Consider the following 19,845-nt stretch of genomic DNA (forward strand, 5'->3'; position numbering starts at 1 on the left):
TTGTTGTTGTTTTTTTGTTTCGGTTTTTTATTTTATATTTGTCATAAATAACCTAGTTTTTATGGCAAACACACAAAAAAATTTATTTTCCTCCCCCCAAAAATTTAGGAATGGAATATTTGATAAGTAACTTAAGCCTAAAACCTGTGAATAATTCATAACAGCATTGATTTTGATTCATTTCTTTTTTTTTTGTGGAATGACAGTTTAATAAAACAAATCCCACTTTAATTCTTAGGGATCCAAAAGGGGCCCCACTCATAAAAATGTTAAAAATAAGCCAGACATTATTTTTAATAACTTTAATTTCAATGCCTAAACATGTAATGTATATCAACTTCAGATCTATGCGCCAATTATAAGTTGTTGTTTTTTTTGTCATAGAGAACTTAGTTGTTATGGCAAAAAAAACTAAATATGCAATAATTTCCCTCAAAAAGATTTTGTAATGGAATATTTGATAAGTAATTTAAGCATTAAATATGTCCATAATTCATAACAGCATTGATTTTAATTCATGTTTTTTTGCAATAAAACAAATCCCACTACAATTCTTAGGGATCCAAAAGGGGCCCCACTCATAAAATGGTTAAAAATAAGTCAGACATTATTTTTAATAATTTTAATTTCAAAGCCTAAACCTTTTATATCAACTTCCAATCCATCCGCCAATTACAAAGTTCGTTTTGTTTTGTGTTTAATTGTATTTTTGTCATAGAAATAATGTTTTTTTTCCGGCAAACACAAATTATTCAATATTTTTACCCCCCAAAAAATTTCGGAATGGAATATTTGATAAGTAATTTAAGCCTGAAACTCGCGAATCATTCATAACAGCATTGATTCATACTTTTTTGTGGAATGACAGTTTAAAAAAAAAAAAACAACCCTACTTTTCTTAGGGATCCAAAAGGGGCCACACTCATAAAAGTGTTAAAAATAAGTCAGACATTATTTTTTAATAATTTTGATTAAAAAGCCTAAATTTTTATATCAACTTCAGATCCAATCGCCATTTACAAGGTTTTTTTATTTAATTTTTTATTTTATTTTTGTCATAGAAAACTTACTTTTTTTGGCAAACACAAAAAAATTGAAATGCCCCCCCCCAAAAAAAATTAGGAATGGAATATTTGATAAGTAATTTAATAATTCATAACAGCATTGATTTTGACTCATATAAAAAAACAAATCCCACCATAATTCTTAAGGATTCGAAAAAGGGGCCCCACTCATAAAATTGTTAAAAATAAGTCAGACATTATTTTGAATAATTTTAATTTCAATGCCTAAACATGTATATCAACTTCAGATCTATGCGCCAATAATAAGTTGTTGTTTTTTTTTGTATAGAAAACTTAGTTGTTATGGCAAAAAAACAAAATATGCAATAATTTCCCTCAAACATATTTTGGAATGGAATATTTGATAAGTAAATTAAGCCTTAAATATATCAATAATTCATAACAGCATTTATTTTTATCAATTTTTTTTTGCAATAAAACAAATCCCACTATAATTCTTAGGGATCCCAAAGGGGCCCTCTCATAAAAGTGTTAAAAATGAGTCGAACGTTATAGTGTAATCATTTTAATTTCAACGCCTGAACCTTTATATCAACTTCAGATCCATCCGCCAATTATTTTGAGTTGTTTTTTTTATATTTTATTTGTATTTTTTGTCATAGGCAACTTACTTTTTATGGCAAACAAACAAAATATGCAATATTTTCCCCAAAAATAACATTTAACTTCAGTATGTCAATAAAATATTTTTCTGATCATTTTTGCAAAAAGCAGCTGCCTGACCAGGGCTCAGAAAATACTGCAGGACTTTTTTAACTGCTGGACTCTAGAAAGAGGTTCCGCAGCCTCCGTAGCAGAACTGTAACAGCTTCTTCCCTCAGGCCGTAAGACTCTTGAACGCATCATAATAATCCCCTCAATTCCCCCCAAAATGGATGAAGTGGCTGGAATATAAAGACAATATAACATACATCCATAAACCTGGATGCATATGCAAAAGTGATGTAATCTATTCATTTATATCTGCACCTTATTCCTCTTTTATCCTGCACTACAATGAGCTAATGCAACACAATTTTCTTCTTATCTATACTGTAAAGTTCAAATTTGAATGCCAATAAAAAGGAAGTCTATGTCTAAAATTAACATTGATTTTAATTCATTATTATTTTTTCGAGCCATGACATGGCATGGCCGCTTATTAGAACATTGCAACTTTTTCTGGTTAGCCAATCCAAAGAGGTTCATTATGTCTTCAAATAATTGTTACGGTATTTTCTTGAATTGCCGCCGGGTATGTAGTATGCACCTGACTAGAATTACTGCCGGGTCAAACTCGTTTCGCAAAATAATTAACATATAGCTAGAATTTCCACTGGGTCAAACTCGTCACGTCACGAGTGACACTTCACCTGTCATCATTTTCAAAAAAGGGGAGGCTGATTTTAATCATTTCAAATCACTTAAAGGGAAGATTAAGAGCTATTCAGTAGGATTTAAGGTCCAAGCTATTGGATATGCTAAAAAGAACAGTAAGCAGCGATGTTTTATTAATATACCGTAGCTGCGTGTGTCAAATATGAGTCATTAAATGACTCCCGCCTCCTGGTGGTAGAGGGCGCTAGTGATCCTTCTTGCGACTACTCGGCTGCAGAAGAAGTGACATAGCTTGCATAGCTCGGTTGGTAGACTGGCCGTGCCAGCAACTTGAGGGTTGCAGGTTCGATTCCCGCTTGTGTCATCCTAGTTACTGTCGTTGTGTCCTTGGGCAAGACACTTTACCCACCTGCTCCCAGTGCCACCCACACTGCTTTAAATGTAACTTAGATATTGGGTGTCACTATGTAAAGCGCTTTGAGTCACTTGAGAAAAGCGCTATATAAATATAATTCACTTCACTTCACTTCACTTTTAACGTGGAGGATTACATATCTAAAATAAAACACTTTTCTAAACTGGACTTTCAATGGAAGCAGGAGGTTATAAAGGAAGATCTCCCTCCAGACGGAGAGACTTTTAAAACCGAAGAAAGATAAGGAAGACTTCTATAAACAAGTTATCGATGCTTTTGATCAGAAGGAGTCGCGCATGGACTTCATTTATAAGTAAAGTTAAGAACATAATAACGTTTTTTTATCAAATGTGCTTTTCAGGATGGTCTCCTTACATCACACTCAAATTTTTAAGCACAGGCCTAAATTTACCGCATGCCTTTGGTAAGTGAGGAGTGGTTTTAAATTAATTAGCGCCCCGGCGGAAATTCGGGAAATACGGTAATTGTTTACTTCAGTACGTGACGGTTTTGGCTACCACTGTTGAGTTCTGGTTACATTTAACCTGTTTTCTCTTCTTTTCCACTTCTTTATGGGGTTTTTCTTTGTATTGGCCAATAGGAAATTAGATGTGGGCCACTTTTTGGACCCCCCTGTCATAGCCACTCAGTTTACATTGTAAATGTGTGTTATGTCAACGTCCCTCAGACTTCCTTTTCATTATCAAATCGCTATAGCATTTATTATTTTACGTGTGGCTTCCCAAAATGCGGCGAGCTACTGCGGGTTTTGCCCAACGGAGACAAGAAGGCACAACATTCAGAGAGCCACCGGGAGCCTCTGGTCTGTGTGGTCAACAAAACACTGAGGAAGACATTCCTTGCATGCTTGGAAGGTTTGGAACCCACCTCCGGAGTTGAGGTAGCGCTTGCCACTGCGGACCGAGGGGTACTTGTCAGCCAGCCTCTTATCAGGCCAGACCAAGCCCTCTGCCGCGAAAATGACTTTGTGATTGGCTTGCTGGAACTTCCTGAGAATCTCCTCTGGTCCGCCAGCGAAGATAAGATCGTAGCTAGAAAAGGGAGGAGGGGGGAAGATGAAATGCAACAGGGATTTATTTCACCCTTTGGGGTCAGTTAGTCACTGGTTGGCCCCTGTTTGCCCCTCTAGTAGACATTAATCTCTTCCCAAACAGAGGGCGGTCTTGACAAGCAAGCAACATTCTTTCAACGGCCTGTAACGGTCTTGTTGTGTCAGCGCTTAGAACCTTGTCACGGACCCAGGAACTAGTTGGTGTACATGGTTCATGCTACGACTCGCAAGCTATTCCAGACTTTGGAGCTCCAAAAGTTTCTGGTGACGACTCAGAATGCAAGGAAACGACATTGTAGAAGTACTAGTTTATAAATTGTCACGGACCCAGGAACTATTTGGTGTACATGGTTCATGCTACGACTCGCAAGCTATTCCAGACTTCGGAGCTCCAAAGGCTTCTGGTGACAACTCAGAATGTAAGAAAACGACATTGTAGAAGTACTAGTTTATAAATTGTCACGGACCCAGGAACTATTTGGTGTACAGGGTTCATGCTACGACTCGCAAGCTATTCCAGACTTCGGAGCTCAAAAGGTTTCTGGTGACGACTCAGAATGCAAGGAAACGACATTGTAGAAGTACTAGTTTATAAATTGTCACGGACCCAGGAACTAGTTGGTGTACATGGTTCATGCTACGACTCGCAAGCTATTCCAGACTTCGGAGCTCCAAAGGCTTCTGGTGACAACTCAGAATGCAAGGACACGACATTGTAGAAGTACTAGTTTATAAATTGTCACGGACCCAGGAACTAGTTGGTGTACAGGGTTCATGCTACGACTCGCAAGCTATTCCAGACTTTGGAGCTCCAAAGGTTTCTGGTGACAACTCAGAATGCAAGGACACGACATTGTAGAAGTACTAGTTTATAAATTGTCACGGACCCAGGAACTAGTTGGTGTACATGGTTCATGCTACGACTCGCAAGCTATTCCAGACTTCGGAGCTCCAAAGGTTTCTGGTGACAACTCAGAATGCAAGGAAACGACATTGTAGAAGTACTAGTTTATAAATTGTCACGGACCCAGGAACTAGTTGGTGTACATGGTTCATGCTACGACTCGCAAGCTATTCCAGACTTCGGAGCTCGAAAGGTTTCTGGTGACAACTCAGAATGTAAGGAAACGACATTGTAGAAGTACTAGTTTATAAATTGTCACGGACCCAGGAACTAGTTGGTGTACATGGTTCATGCTACGACTCGCAAGCTATTCCAGACTTCGGAGCTCCAAAGGCTTCTGGTGACAACTCAGAATGCAAGGAAACGACATTGTAGAAGTACTAGTTTATAAATTGTCACGGACCCAGGAACTAGTTGGTGTACATGGTTCATGCTACGACTCGCAAGCTATTCCAGACTTCGGAGCTCCAAAGGTTTCTGGTGACAACTCAGAATGCAAGGAAACGACGTTGTAGAAGTACTAGTTTATGAATAGTGTATTTATTTCCAAAATTCCAGTCAAAATAATAAACTTCCATAGGTGATAGATCCAGGGCCCACAGCTGAAACAATGGAGTTGTTTACCCGTACATGATTTCCAGCTCACAAAACCCACGGACACTGGATTTCCAAAAATGAGAATACTGTGAAGAAATGGGATGAGATGAGAAGTCCAAGTCTGAGTCCATGGTTCTCACCCGGAAATGGGTGGAGTGCCGTCTCCGGGTTGGGGAAGAGGTCTTGCCCCAAGTCAATCAATCAATCAATGTTTACTTATATAGCCCTAAATCACTAGTGTCTCAAAGGGCTGCACTCTCCCCTGTGGAGGGGGTCCGGTCCGATCCGGTGGCCATGTACTGCTTGCCTGTGTATCGACTGGGGACATCTCTGCGCTGCTGATCCGCCTCCGCTTGGGATGGTTTCCTGCTGGCTCCGCTGTGAACGGGACTCTCGCTGCTGTGTTGGATCCGCTTTGGACTGGACTCTTGCGACTGTGTTGGATCCATTGTGGATTGAACTTTCACAGTATCATGTTAGACCCGCTCGACATCCATTGCTTTCCTCCTCTCTAAGGTTCTCATAGTCATTATTGTCACCGACGTCCCACTGGGTGTGAGTTTTTCCTTGCCCTTATGTGGGCCTACCGAGGTGGAGGAGTTCAAGTACCTCAGGGTCTTGTTCACGAGTGAGGGTGGAGTGGATCGTGAGATCAACAGGCGGATCGGTTCGGCGTATTCAGTAATGCGGACCCTGTATCGATCCGTTGTGGTGAAGAAGGAGCTGAGCCGGAAGGCAAAGCTCTCGATTTCAAAAAACGAAAATACTGTGAAGAAATCTCCATTTATTTCTCGGTTTTTGCAGAAAAAGCAGGAATTAGGATGGCGTCAAATCAATCAATACATGGTCTGAATGAGGTGTTTCTTTCTGGATGTCGACCAGATTGACCGAGCTTCTCAGAATCCCACGGTCAGCCCAGGTTTTGCCCTTCCACTAGACTTTCCACTGATATTCTTGGACACAGCACTCTGTGAACAGCCAAGTCTCCTTAGCTCTGAACTTCTGTGGCTCACGTCCTATATTAATGGTGGTCTTCTGGACAGTTGTCAAGTCCGCAGTCTTCCCCATACCAATCCTAACTGAGACAGGGCCGGTAAAGGTCGGTTGGAAGTGTGGCCGGGCCAGCAACTTAAGGGGTTGCAGGTTCAATCCCCGCTTCCGCCATCCTAGTCACTGCCATTGTGTCCTTGGGCAAGGCACTATACCCACCTGCTCCCAGTGCCACCCACACTGTGAAGCGCTTTGAGTCACTAGAGAAAAGAGCTATACAAATATAATTCACTTCACTTCACAGTTGAACCACAGTCAAGCAATTATTAGTGATTCCTAGAGCTCAAAAAAAGTCTGCGGGCTATAGAGCGTTTTCCGTTCGGGCTCCAGTACTCTGGAATGCCCTCCCGGTAACAGTTCGAGATGCTACCTCAGTAGAAGCATTTAAGTCTCACCTTAAAACTCATCTGTATACTCTAGCCTTTAAATAGACCTCCTTTTTAGACCAGTTGATCTGCCGCTTCTTTTCTTTCTCCTATGTCCCCCCCTCCCTTGTGGAGGGGGTCCGGTCCGATGACCATGGATGAAGTACTGACTGTCCAGAGTCGAGACCCAGGATGGACCGCTCGTCGGGACCCAGGATGGACCCCTCGCCTGTATCGGTTGGGGACATCTCTACGCTGCTGATCCGCTTGAGATGGTTTCCTGTGGACGGGACTCTTACTGCTGTGTTGGAGCCACTATGGATTGAACTTTCACAGAATCATGTTAGACCCGCTCTACATCCATTGCTTTCGGTCCCCTAGAGGGGGGGGGTTGCCCACATCTGAGGTCCTCTCCAAGGTTTCTCATAGTCAGCATTGTCACTGGCGTCCCACTGAATGTGAATTCTCCCTGCCCACTGGGTGTGAGTTTTCCTTGCCCTTTTGTGGGTTCTTCCGAGGATGTTGTAGTCGTAATGATTTGTGCAGTCCTTTGAGACATTTGTGATTTGGGGCTATATAAATAAACATTGATTGATTGATTTATTGACAACCTGTACGAGGTACTTTGAGTTTAGTCCGTGACTAGTGTGTGACACTCCACTTAAAACACTCATGCCCTGGAAAATTTGGGCTGATATCTTCAAAGTCCATCCGTCTATCCGTCCAACTTCTTCCGCTTATCGGATGTCAGGTCGCAGGGACAGGAGCCTAAGCGGAGAAGCCCGGACTTCCCTCCCGTCCAGCTCCTCCCAGGGGATCCCGAGGCGTTCCCAGGCCAGCCGGGAGAAAGAGTCTTCCCAACGTGTCCTGGGTCTTCCCCGTAGCCTCCCAAGGGAGGCGTCCAGGTGGCATCCTGACCAGATGCCTGAACCACCTCATCAGGCTCCTCTCTTCTCACCCTATCGCCAAAGGTACTCGTGCTCTTGTCCTTTCGGTCATAACCCAGAGCTCATGACCAGAGTTCGAGGATCAACCGGTAAATTGAGAGCTTTGCCTCCCGACTCAGCGCCTTCTTCACCACAATGGATCAATACAGAGTCCGCATTACCGATCCACCTATCCACTCATGACCAAGACTCCGAGGTACTCAAACTCCTCCACTTGGGGCAAGACCTCTTCGCCGACCCCTAGATGGCGCTCCACCCTTTTTTTCCATCTGTGAACCAATGGACTCGGACTTGGACTTCTCACCTCATCCCATTTCTTCACAGTATGTTTTCGTGGGTTTTGTGAGCTGGAAGACCAAATTATGTACGAGTAAATCGTTCAAGTTGTGGGCCCCGAATCTATAATCTATGGACGTTAACGCGTTGAATGGAATTGCGGAAACAAATAGACTTTTCCATGGTAATTCTTTGGAGAGGTTCTGTGCATCTGGCCGACACGTGTTCACACAAGTCGACTGCCCTTCATAAATCAGAACTTCTTCTGTTCTCTATAAAAAGACTTGTGTTTATTTCCAACGTGAATCAGGGGTGCCCACACTTTTTCTGCAGGCGAGCTACTTTTCAATTGACCAACTCGAGGGGATCTACCTCATTTATATATATCATTTATATTTATTTATTTATGAAAGAGACATTTTTGTAAACAAGTTAAATGTGTTTAATGATAATACAAGCATGTGTAACACATATAGATGTCTTTCTTTCACCAAGACAAGAATATAAGTTGGTGTATTACCTGATTCTGATGACTTGCATTGATTGGAATCAGACAGTAATGATGATATCGCCCACATTTTCAAATGGAGGAGAAAAAAAGTACTCCTTTCTGTACAATACCACATGAAAGTGGTTGTTTTTTTGGCATCTAATTCATCCAGCTTCCATACACTTTACAAGAAAAACATTGGCGGCAAATTCCGTAGCTTGCTTGATTGACATTCACGGCACCCGAGGGTCTTGTGAGATGACGCTGGCTGCTGCCACTTCATTATTATGAAAAAATGACAGAGAGGAAGGCGGGAAACACTTTTTATTTCAACAGACTTTGGCGCCGTCCCTTCCGTCCAAACTCTAAAGGCCGACTGCACATTTCCTATCTTCACAATAAAAGCCCTGCTTCATGCTGCCTGCGCTAACAAAATAAGAGTGACGTGCACGCCAGTTTCCCGAGACTCTGTATTTAGTTAGCGCAGGCAGCATGAAGCAGGGCTTTTATTGTGAAGATAGGAAATGTGCAGTCGGCCTTTAGAGTTTAGACGGAAGTTACGGCGCGAGAGTCTGTTGAAATAAAAAGTGTTTCTCGCCTTCCTCTCGGTCATATTTTCATCTCCGCAATATCGCTAAAATTCGCTCCATTCTGTCCACTAAAGACGCTGAGATCATTATCCATGCGTTTGTTACGTCCCGCCTCGACTACTGTAATGTATTATTTTCGCGTCTCCCCATGTCTAGCATTAAAAGATTACAGTTGGTACAAAATGCGGCTGCTAGACTTTTGACAAGAACAAAAAAGTTTGATCACATTACGCCTGTACTGTATATACCTTTATATACATATATACATACATATATACCTATACTGTATATACCTTTATATACATATATACATACATATATACCTATACTGTATATACCTTTATATACATATATACATACATATATACCTGTACTGTATATACCTTTATATACATATATACATACATATATACCTATACTGTATATACCTTTATATACATATATACATACATATATACCTATACTGTATATACCTTTATATACATATATACATACATATATACCTATACTGTATATACCTTTATATACATATATACATACATATATACCTATACTGTATATACCTTTATATACATATATACATACATATATACCTATACTGTATATACCTTTATATACATATATACATACATATATACCTATACTGGCTCACCTGCACTGGCTTCCTGTGCACTTAAGATGTGACTTTAAGGTTTTACTACTTACGTATAAAATACTACACGGTCTAGCTCCATCCTATCTTGCCGATTGTATTGTACCATATGTCCCGGCAAGAAATCTGCGTTCAAAGGACTCCGGCTTATTAGTGATTCCTAGAGCCCAAAAAAAGTCTGCGGGCTATAGAGCGTTTTCCGTTCGGGCTCCAGTACTCTGGAATGCCCTCCCGGTAACAGTTCGAGATGCCACCTCAGTAGAAGCATTTAAGTCTCACCTTAAAACTCATTTGTATACTCTAGCCTTTAAATAGACTCCCTTTTTAGACCAGTTGATCTGCCGTTTCTCTTCTTTTTCTTCTATGTCCCACTCTCCTCTGTGGAGGGAGTCCGGTCCGATCGGGTGGCCATGTACTGCTCGCCTGTGTATCGGCTGGGGACATCTCTGCGCTGCTGATCCGCCTCCGCTTGGGATGGTTTCCTACTGGCTCCGCTGTGAACGGGACTCTCGCTGCTGTGTCTTAGATCCTCTTTGGACTGGACTCTCGCGACTGTGTTGTATCCATTGTGGATTGAACTTTCACAGTATCATGTTAGATCCGCTCGACATCCATTGCTTTCCTCCTCTCTAAGGTTCTCATAGTCATCATTGTCACCGATGTCCCACTGGGTGTGAGTTTTTCCTTGCCCTTATGTGGGCCTACTGAGGATGTCGTGGTGGTTTGTGCAGCCCTTTGAGACACTAGTGATTTAGGGCTATATAAGTAAACATTGATTGATTGATTGATTTTATTGTGAAGATAGGAAATGTGCAGTCAGCCTTTAGAGTTTAGACGGAAGGTACGGCGCGAGAGTCTGTTGAAATAAAAAGCGTTTCTCGCCTTCCTCTCGGTCATATTTTCATAATAATGATCTTGCAGCAGCCAGCGTCATCTCACAAGACCCTCCGGTACCGTGAATGTCATTTAAGTGACGTCTTGGTGAAGATTGATGATCACTCATTTTTAGGTCGATTTTTGTTAAAAGCCTGGCTGGAGATGGACTGACACACCCCCCGCGGTCGACTGCTAGCCCGCCATCGACGTAATGGGCACACCTGGTCTAAAGGGTTTTGTTCGTTCTTCACAGAGAAAACCCGTGGAATGATCTTTGGTATTAATAGTTTTTCAGAAACTACAACCCCAAGATGGAGGTTGGTTGCTCCGAGCAAACTCTGCTGCTTTAATGAAGTGTTTAACTGCAAATGAACTGCGGCCACACCCGAGCGAACTCAATTCTCTGGATTGTTTGATTCATCTAATGACCCCGGGGGCGAAGAAATGCCACATTTACAGTAAGACGGCGATAACGCTAAATACGTCCCTGCTGGATATGCACGTATTTATTGGAGCGGTCTGGGGCACAAGGTGCACCGCCGTCATTTCCCCTGGAAGAGGCTCTAATTGCCCGCTTCCAAGGTGAGACGCCTCTTCACAGACACGCTTTGTTACCTTATTATCGCTTTTTCCGGCCGACGAAAGCTCTTATTATTCCGAAGCGCGTTCACCCCGTAAAACTTTCTCTCGGCTCTGTAAACTCGTCTCAGGCAGCCAGGCTCTGGTAATAACACCTTTTGGCAGGGAAGATTGCAGGGTTTTTTTTTTTAAAAAGAGGTGCAGAGACACCGTTCACGTTAATTCTTCACGGTAATTACTGGTGTGGCTGGGATTTTAAATCATGAACTGAGCGTGGGTGTTTTGTTCTTTTTCCTACGGAAGCAGTGAAGTCGTCACCTTGTGTAAATGGGAAATACAATCAGAATACAATGATTTAGAAATGTAGAAAATCGAACACATTTCCAGTGAGGGTTGGACTCCGTTCATAACTTTTATGGACAGAAGTTCTAGGCGCAGTCAAGGCGTTGAGGGGGTTCCGGTTTGGTGACCGCAGAATTAGGTCTCTGCTTTTTGCAGATCAATCAATCAATCAATGTTTACTTATATAGCTCTAAATCACTAGTGTCTCAAAGGGCTGCACAAACCACCACGACATCCTCGGTAGGCCCACATAAGGGCAAGGAAAACTCACACCCAGTGGGACGTCGGTGACAATAATGACTATGAGAACCTTGGAGAGGAGGAAAGCAATGGATGTCGAGCGGGTCTAACATGATACTGTGAAAGTTCAATCCACAATGGATCCAACACAGTCGCAAGAGTCCAGTCCAAAGCGGGTCCAACTCAGCAGAGAGAGTCCCGTTCACAGCGGAGCCACCAGGAAACCATCCCAAGCGGAGGCGGATCAGCAGCGCAGAGATGTCCCCAGCCGATACACAGGCAAGCAGTACATGGCCACCGGATCGGACCGGACCCCCTCCACAGGGGAGAGTGGGACATAGAAGAAAAAGAAAAGAAACAGCAGATCAACTGGTCTAAAAAGGGAGTCTATTTAAAGGCTAGAGTATACAAATGAGTTTTAAGGTGAGACTTAAATGCTTCTACTGAGGTGGCATCTCGAACTGTTACCGGGAGGGCATTCCAGAGTACTGGAGCCCGAACGGAAAACGCTCTATAGCCCGCAGACTTTTTTTGGGCTTTGGGAATCACTAACAAGCCGGAGTCCTTTGAAGGCAGATTTCTTGCCGGGACATATGGTACAATACAATCGGCAAGATAGGATGGAGCTAGACCGTGTAGTATTTTATACGTAAGTAGTAAAACCTTAAAGTCACATCTTAAGTGCACAGGAAGCCAGTGCAGGTGAGCCAGTATAGGTATATATGTATGTATATATGTATATAAAGGTATATACAGTATAGGTATATATGTATGTATATATGTATATAAAGGTATATACAGTATATATGTATGTATATATGTATATAAGTATATACAGTACAGGCGTAATGTGATCAAACTTTCTTGTTCTTGTCAAAAGTCTAGCAGCCGCATTTTGTACCAACTGTAATCTTTTAATGCTAGACATGGGGAGACCCGAAAATAATACGTTACAGTAATCGAGACGAGGCGTAACAAACGCATGGATAATGATCTCAGCGTCTTTAGTGGACAGAATGGAGCGAATTTTAGCGATATTACGGAGATGAAAGAAGGCCGTTTTAGTAACGCTTTTAATGTGTGCCTCAAAGGAGAGAGTTGGGTCAAATATAATACCCAGATTCTTTACCGTGTCGCCTTGTTTAATTGTTTGGTTGTCAAATGTTAGAGTTGTATTATTAAATAGAGTTCGGTGTCTAGCAGGACCGATAATCAGCATTTCCGTTTTTTTGGCGTTGAGTTGCAAAAAGTTAGCGGACATCCATTGTTTAATTTCATTAAGACACGCCTCCAGCTGACTACAATCCGGCGTGTTGGTCAGCTTTAGGGGCATGTAGAGTTGGGTGTCATCAGCATAACAGATGATGTGGTCCTGATGGCTTCATCTGACCGGGATCTTCAACTCTCGCCGGATCGGTTCGCACCCGAGTGTGAAGCGACCGGAATGAGAATCAGCACCTCCAAGTCCGAGTCCATGGTTCTCGCCCGGAAAAGGGTGGAATGCCATCTCCGGGTTGGGGAGGAGACCCTGCCCCAAGTGGAGGAGTTCGAGTACTTAGGAGTCTTGTTCACGAGTGAGGGAAGAGTGGATGGTGAGATCGACAGGCGGATCGGTGCGGCGTCTTCAGTATCAATCATCAATCAATCAATGTTTATTTATATAGCCCCAAATCACAAATGTCTCAAAGGACTGCACAAGTCATTACGACTACAACATCCTCGGAAGAACCCACAAAAGGGCAAGGAAAACTCACACCCAGTGGGCAGGGAGAATTCACATCCAGTGGGACGCCAGTGACAATGCTGACTATGAGAAACCTTGGAGAGGACCTCAGATGTGGGCAACCCCCCCCTTCTAGGGGACCGAAAGCAATGGATGTCGAGCGGGTCTAACATGATACTGTGAAAGTTCAATCCATAGTGGCTCCAAGACAGCAGTGAGAGTCCCGTCCACAGGAAACCATCTCAAGCGGATCGGCAGCGTAGAGATGTCCCCAACCGATACAGGCGAGCGGTCCATCCTGGGTCCCGACGAGCGGTCCATCCTGGGTCTCGACTCTGGACAGTCAGTACTTCATCCATGGTCATCGGACCGGACCCCCTCCACAAGGGAGGGGGGGGACATAGGAGAAAGAAAAGAAGCGGCAGATCAACTGGTCTAAAAAGGAGGTCTATTTAAAGGCTAGAGTATACAGATGAGTTTTAAGATGAGACTTAAACGCGGACGTTGTACCGATTTGTTGTGGTGAAGAAGGAGCTGAGCCGGAAGGCAAAGCTCTTAATTGGACTCCGGCTTATTAGTGATTCCCAAAGCCCAAAAAAAGTCTGCGGGCTATAGAGCGTTTTCCGTTCGGGCTCCAGTACTCTGGAATGCCCTCCCGGTAACAGTTCGAGATGCCACCTCAGTAGAAGCATTTAAGTCTCACCTTAAAACTCATTTGTATACTCTAGCCTTTAAATAGACTCCCTTTTTAGACCAGTTGATCTGCCGTTTCTTTTCTTTTTCTTCTATGTCCCACTCTCCCTTGTGGAGGGGGTCCGGTCCGATCCGGTGGCCATGTACCGCTCGCCTGTGTATCGGCTGGGGACATCTCTGCGCCGCTGATCCGCCTCCGCTTGGGATGGTTTCCTGCTAGCTCCGCTATGAACGGGACTCTCGCTGCTGTGTTGGATCCGCTTTGGACTGGACTCTCGCGACTGTGTTGGATCCATTATGGATTGAACTTTCACAGTATCATGTTAGACCCGCTCGACATCCATTGCTTTCCTCCTCTCCAAGGTTCTCATAGTCATTATTGTCACCGACGTCCCACTGGGTGTGAGTTTTTCCTTGCCCTTATGTGGGCCTACCGAGGATGTCGTAGTGGTTTGTGCAGCCCTGGGAGGAACTCAAAGTAGAGCCGCTGCTCCTCCACATGGAGAGGAGCCAGATGAGGTGGTTCGGGCATCTGGTCAGGATGCCACCCGAACGCGTGTTTAGGGCACGTCCAACCGGTAGGAGGCCACGGGGAAGACCCAGGACACGTTGGGAAGACTATGTCTCCCGGCTGGCCTGGGAACGCCTCGGGATCCCCCGGGAAGAGCTAGACGAAGTGGCTGGGGAGAGGGAAGTCTGGGTTTCCCTGCTTAGGCTGTTGCCCCCGCGACCCGACCTCGGATAAGCGGAAGATGATGGATGGATGGATGATTTAGAAAACCTTTTCAACCTAATTCAATTGAATGGACTGCAAAGACAAGATAGTTCATGTTCACACCTGAGAAACTTTGTTTTCTTTTGCAAATAATCATTAACTTTGAATTTACTGGCAGCAACACATTGCAAAAAAGAACCCGCACTGTTGTAACACGTGGCTTGGCGTCGTCTTGCTGAAATAAGCAGGGGCGTCCATGACGATGTTGCATGGATGACAACATATGCTGTATGTACCTTTTCAGGATTAATGGTGCCTTCACAGATGTGTAAGTTACCCATGTCTTGGGCACTAATGCACCCCCATACCATCATGTTAGATCCACTATGGACTGGACTCTCACTATTATGTTAGATCCACTATGGACTGGACTCTCACTAATATGTTAGATCCACTATGGACTGGACTCTCACTAATATGTTAGATCCACTATGGACTGGACTCTCACTAATATGTTAGATCCACTATGGACTGGACTCTCACACTATTATGTTAGATCCACTATGGACTGGACTCTCACTAATATGTTAGATCCACTATGGACTGGACTCTCACTATTATGTTAAATCCACTATGGACTGGACTCTCACTATTATGTTAGATCCACTATGGACTGGACTCTCACTATTATGTTAGATCCACAATGGACTGGACTCTCACTATTATGTTAGATCCACTATGGACTGGACTCTCACTATTATGTTAGATCCACAATGGACTGGACTCTCACTATTATGTTAGATCCACAATGGACTGGACTCTCACTATTATGTTAGATCCACTATGGACTGGACTCTCACTATTATGTTTAATCCACAATGGACTGGACTCTCACTATTATGTTAGATCCACTATGGACTGGACTCTCACTATTATGTTAGATCCACTATGGACTGGACTCTCACTATTATGTTGGATCCACTATGGACTGGACTCTCACTATTATGTTGGATCCACGATGGACTGGACTCTCACTATTATGTTAGATCCACTATGGACTGGACTCTCACTATTATGTTAGATCCACTATGGACTGGACTCTCACTATTATGTTAGATCCACTATGGACTGGACTCTCACTATTGTGTTGGATCCACTATGGACTGGACTCTCACTATTATGATAGATCCACTATGGACTGGACTCTCACACTATTATGTTAGATCCACTATGGACTGGACTCTCACTATTATGTTAGATCCAATATGGACTGGACTCTCACTATTATGTTAGATCCACTATGGACTGGACTCTCACTATTATGTTAGATCCACTATGGACTGGACTCTCACTATTATGTTAGATCCACTATGGACTGGACTCTCACTATTATGTTAGATCCACTATGGACTGGACGCTCACTATTATGTTAGATCCACTATGGACTTGACTCTCACTATTATGTTAGATCCACTATGGACTGGACTCTCAATATTATGTTAGATCCACTATGGACTGGACTCTCACTATTATGTTAGATCCACTATGGACTGGACTCTCACTATTATGTTAGATCCACTATGGACTGGACTCTCACTATTATGTTAGATCCACTATGGACTGGACTCTCACTATTATGTTGGATCCACTATGGACTGGACTCTCACTATTATGTTAGATCCACTATGGACTGGACTCTCACTATTATGTTGGATCCACTATGGACTGGACTCTCACTATTATGTTAGATCCACTATGGACTGGACTCTCACTATTATGTTAGATCCACTATGGACTGGACTCTCACACTATTATGTTAGATCCACTATGGACTGGACTCTCACTATTATGTTAGATCCACTATGGACTGGACTCTCACTATTATGTTAGAACCACTATGGACTGGACTCTCACTATTATATTAGATCCAGTATGGACTGGACTCTCGTTATTATGTTAGATCCCCTATGGACTGGACTCTCACACTATTGTGTTATTGTGAGTTTTTCCTTGCCCTTGTGTGGGATCCGAACCGAGGATGTCGTTGTGGCTTGTGCAGCCCTTTGAGACACTTGTGATTTAGGGCTATATAAATAAGCATTGATTGAATGGATTGATTTTACACTTTGCACCTAAAAAAAATCCGGATGGTTGTTTTCCTCTTTGGTCCGGAGGACACGACATCCACAGTTTCCAAATATAATTTGAAATGTGGACTCGTCAGACTACAGAACACTTCTCCACTTTGCATCAGTCCATCTTAGAAGAGCTCGGGCCCAGCGAACCCAACGCCGTTTCTGGGTGTTGTTGATAAATGGCTGTGGCTTCGCATAGTAGAGCTTTAACCTGCACTTAGAGATGTAGCGACAAACTGTAGTTGCCGACAGTGGTTTTTCTAAAGTGTTCCTGAGCCCGTGTGGTGATATCCTTTACACACTGATGTGGCTTTTTGATGCAGTACCGCCTGCAGTGATTTCTCCACATTCTCTGAACTTTCTGATGATATTACGAAGCTTTGATGGCGAAATCCCTACATTCCTTGCAATAGCCGGTGGAGAAATGTTGTTCTTAAACAAATTGCTCAGGCATTTGTTGACAAAGTGGCGACCCTTGTTTGTGAACGAGTGAGCATTTTATGGCCACTTCTTTTATACCCAATCATGGCACCCACCTGTCCCCAATCAGCCCGTTCACCTGTGGCATGTTCCAAATATTTGATGAGCATTTCTCGCTCTTTTTTGCCACTTGTGCCAGCTTTTTAGAAACATTAAGCAGGCATCAAATGCCAAATGAGCTAATATTTGCAAAAAATAACAACGTTTCTCAGTGTGAACATGAAATATCTTGTCTTTGCAGTCCATTCAATTGAATATAAGTTGAAAATGATTAGTTGTATTCTCTTTTTATATAGCATTTACACAAGCTGTGTGTTTAAAAATGCTACCTACCTATCCACGAAGAGGACCACCAGGTCTTCCTGCTCCGCCAAAGCTTCCATGGCCTCCTTCAGTAGTCTGACTTTCTGTCCTCCACCTATAGATCGTCCGACGTCACCACCCTTCCACGCCTCACCTGACCCCAGCACCTGTCATTCAAAACAGAGAATAACGCGGAATATTAGCCTTAAAAAAAAAAAAAAGCATCCGGAAGAGACATGTTTATGTCAACGTCTGCATTATAAATCCAAATAAATGTCAATTAGTTAGTTAAAATGATAATTGTGCTGTCCGAAACCTTGTTTTCAGATTGCTAGCTATGGTAAACACCAAGTAGCTTTTTTTCCCATGTGTTGTGCTGCGCCGTAGAAAGTGTTTGTACTGTAAGTCACGTGTTGTGACTGAACATTGTTTACAATCATGGCCACCAGCAGCAGCGAGAGCTGTTCGGACCGAGAAAGCGACAATTCCCCCCGTTAATTTGAGCGAGGATGAAAGATTCGTGGATGAGGAAATTTAGAGTGAAGGACCAGAAAAAAAAAGGCCATTGCAGATGTTATTAGACACATTTCCTAGGATCATTCTGGGAAATCCCTCATCTGCCCGTTGTTTCAGTGAGATTATACAGTAGCTAAAGTCAGAGGGGGTGTGGCCACAGGTCTGTTGACGCCAGAGTCTTTCGGGGAAGTCACGCGCTGCAGCGCCGCTGATGTCTCCGGTAAGACCACAATTTTCTTGTTGCTGGCATCAAATTGTAAAGTTAATGTTTATGAGTTTGAACATGAAATATGTTGTCTTTGTAGCATATTCAACTGAATATGGCTTGAAAAGGATTTGCAAATCATTGTATTCTGTTTATATTTACATCGAACACCATTTCCCAACTCATATGGAAACGGGGTTTGTGCTTTTGTTATTTTAAGGGATAAAAAAAGTCAGATTTTTTAAGATGTGGCGGCTTTTATTTTGCCACGTTCTATTATTAGTAGTTGCAACCTCCTTGTTTAAGTACAGAATCTGGTCATTTTGCTTTGTTTTCACCTAATCCAGGGGTGTCCAAACTTTTTCCACTGAGGGCCGCACAGCGAAAAATCAAAGCAAGCAGGAGTTATTTTGATATTTCTTATGTTAAAAACCAATAAAATATATGTACAAAAAATATACTCCACTCAGGCTTGATCCCGGGGACCCCAAAGGGTTTTGGTCCAAAAAAATGTAAAAATGTGTCATTATTCAGTATTATTATTTTGATTATTATTCAAGGTTTAAATCTGTAGATCAACTTTAGGCCTATCTGTCAATATAAAGTTGTTAAAAATGTAAATTATATGCTCTTTTTGTCAAAGAAAACCCTTTTGTTTTATGGAAAAAACACAAAATATGTAATATTTTCACCCAGTAACACGGGAGTTATTTTGATATTTCTTTTGTTAAAAAACAATACAATATATGTACAAAAAATATACTCCACTCAGGCTTGATCAGGGTTTTGGTCCAAAAAAATGTAAAAATGTGTCATTATTCAGTATTATTATTTTTATTATTATTCAAGGTTTAAATCTCTAGATCAACATTAGGTCTATCTGTCGATATAAAGTTGTTAAAAATGTAAATTATATGCTCTTTTTGTCAAAGAAAACCCTTTTGTTTTATGGAAAAAAACACAAAATATGTAATATTTTCACCCAGTAACACGGGAGTTATTTTGATATTTCTTTTGTTAAAAAACAATATAATATATGTACAAAAAATATACTCCACTCAGGCTTGATCAGGGTTTTGGTCCAAAAAAATGTAAAAATGTGTCATTATTCAGTATTATTATTTTTATTATTATTCAAGGTTTAAATCTCTAGATCAACATTAGGTCTATCTGTCGATATAAAGTTGTTAAAATTGAAATTATATGCTCTTTTTGTCAAAGAAAACCCTTTTGTTTTATGGAAAAAAACACAAAATATGTAATATTTTCACCCAGTAA

The 19,845-nt window shown here is 42.2% G+C and overlaps 1 protein-coding gene and 1 long non-coding RNA gene across 11 annotated transcripts in view; one reads left to right on the plus strand and one right to left on the minus strand.

Moving 5' to 3' along the window:
* LOC133569808 (uncharacterized) overlaps positions 1 to 19,845 on the plus strand; it is a 276,288-nt gene that overhangs the window by 159,790 nt on the left and 96,653 nt on the right. The gene's annotated exons all lie outside the window — the stretch shown is intronic.
* The window catches only part of plod2 (procollagen-lysine, 2-oxoglutarate 5-dioxygenase 2), a 125,648-nt gene that overhangs the window by 68,452 nt on the left and 37,351 nt on the right, over positions 1 to 19,845 (minus strand). For all 10 annotated transcript variants that reach the window (XR_009809740.1, XR_009809741.1, XR_009809738.1 and 7 more), the window contains exons 3-4: positions 17,877 to 18,013; positions 3,706 to 3,869 (exon numbers count right to left, since the gene is read on the minus strand). Coding sequence is in view for 1 of the 10 variants with exons in the window: in XM_061921246.1 (XP_061777230.1) it covers positions 3,706 to 3,869; positions 17,877 to 18,013 (301 nt within the window). In the remaining 9 variants the exon portion in view is untranslated. The remainder of the gene's footprint in view (positions 1 to 3,705; positions 3,870 to 17,876; positions 18,014 to 19,845) is intronic.

The sequence above is a fragment of the Nerophis ophidion genome, linkage group LG15, assembly GCF_033978795.1.
Source record: "Nerophis ophidion isolate RoL-2023_Sa linkage group LG15, RoL_Noph_v1.0, whole genome shotgun sequence".
Taxonomy (NCBI): Eukaryota; Metazoa; Chordata; class Actinopteri; order Syngnathiformes; family Syngnathidae; genus Nerophis; species Nerophis ophidion.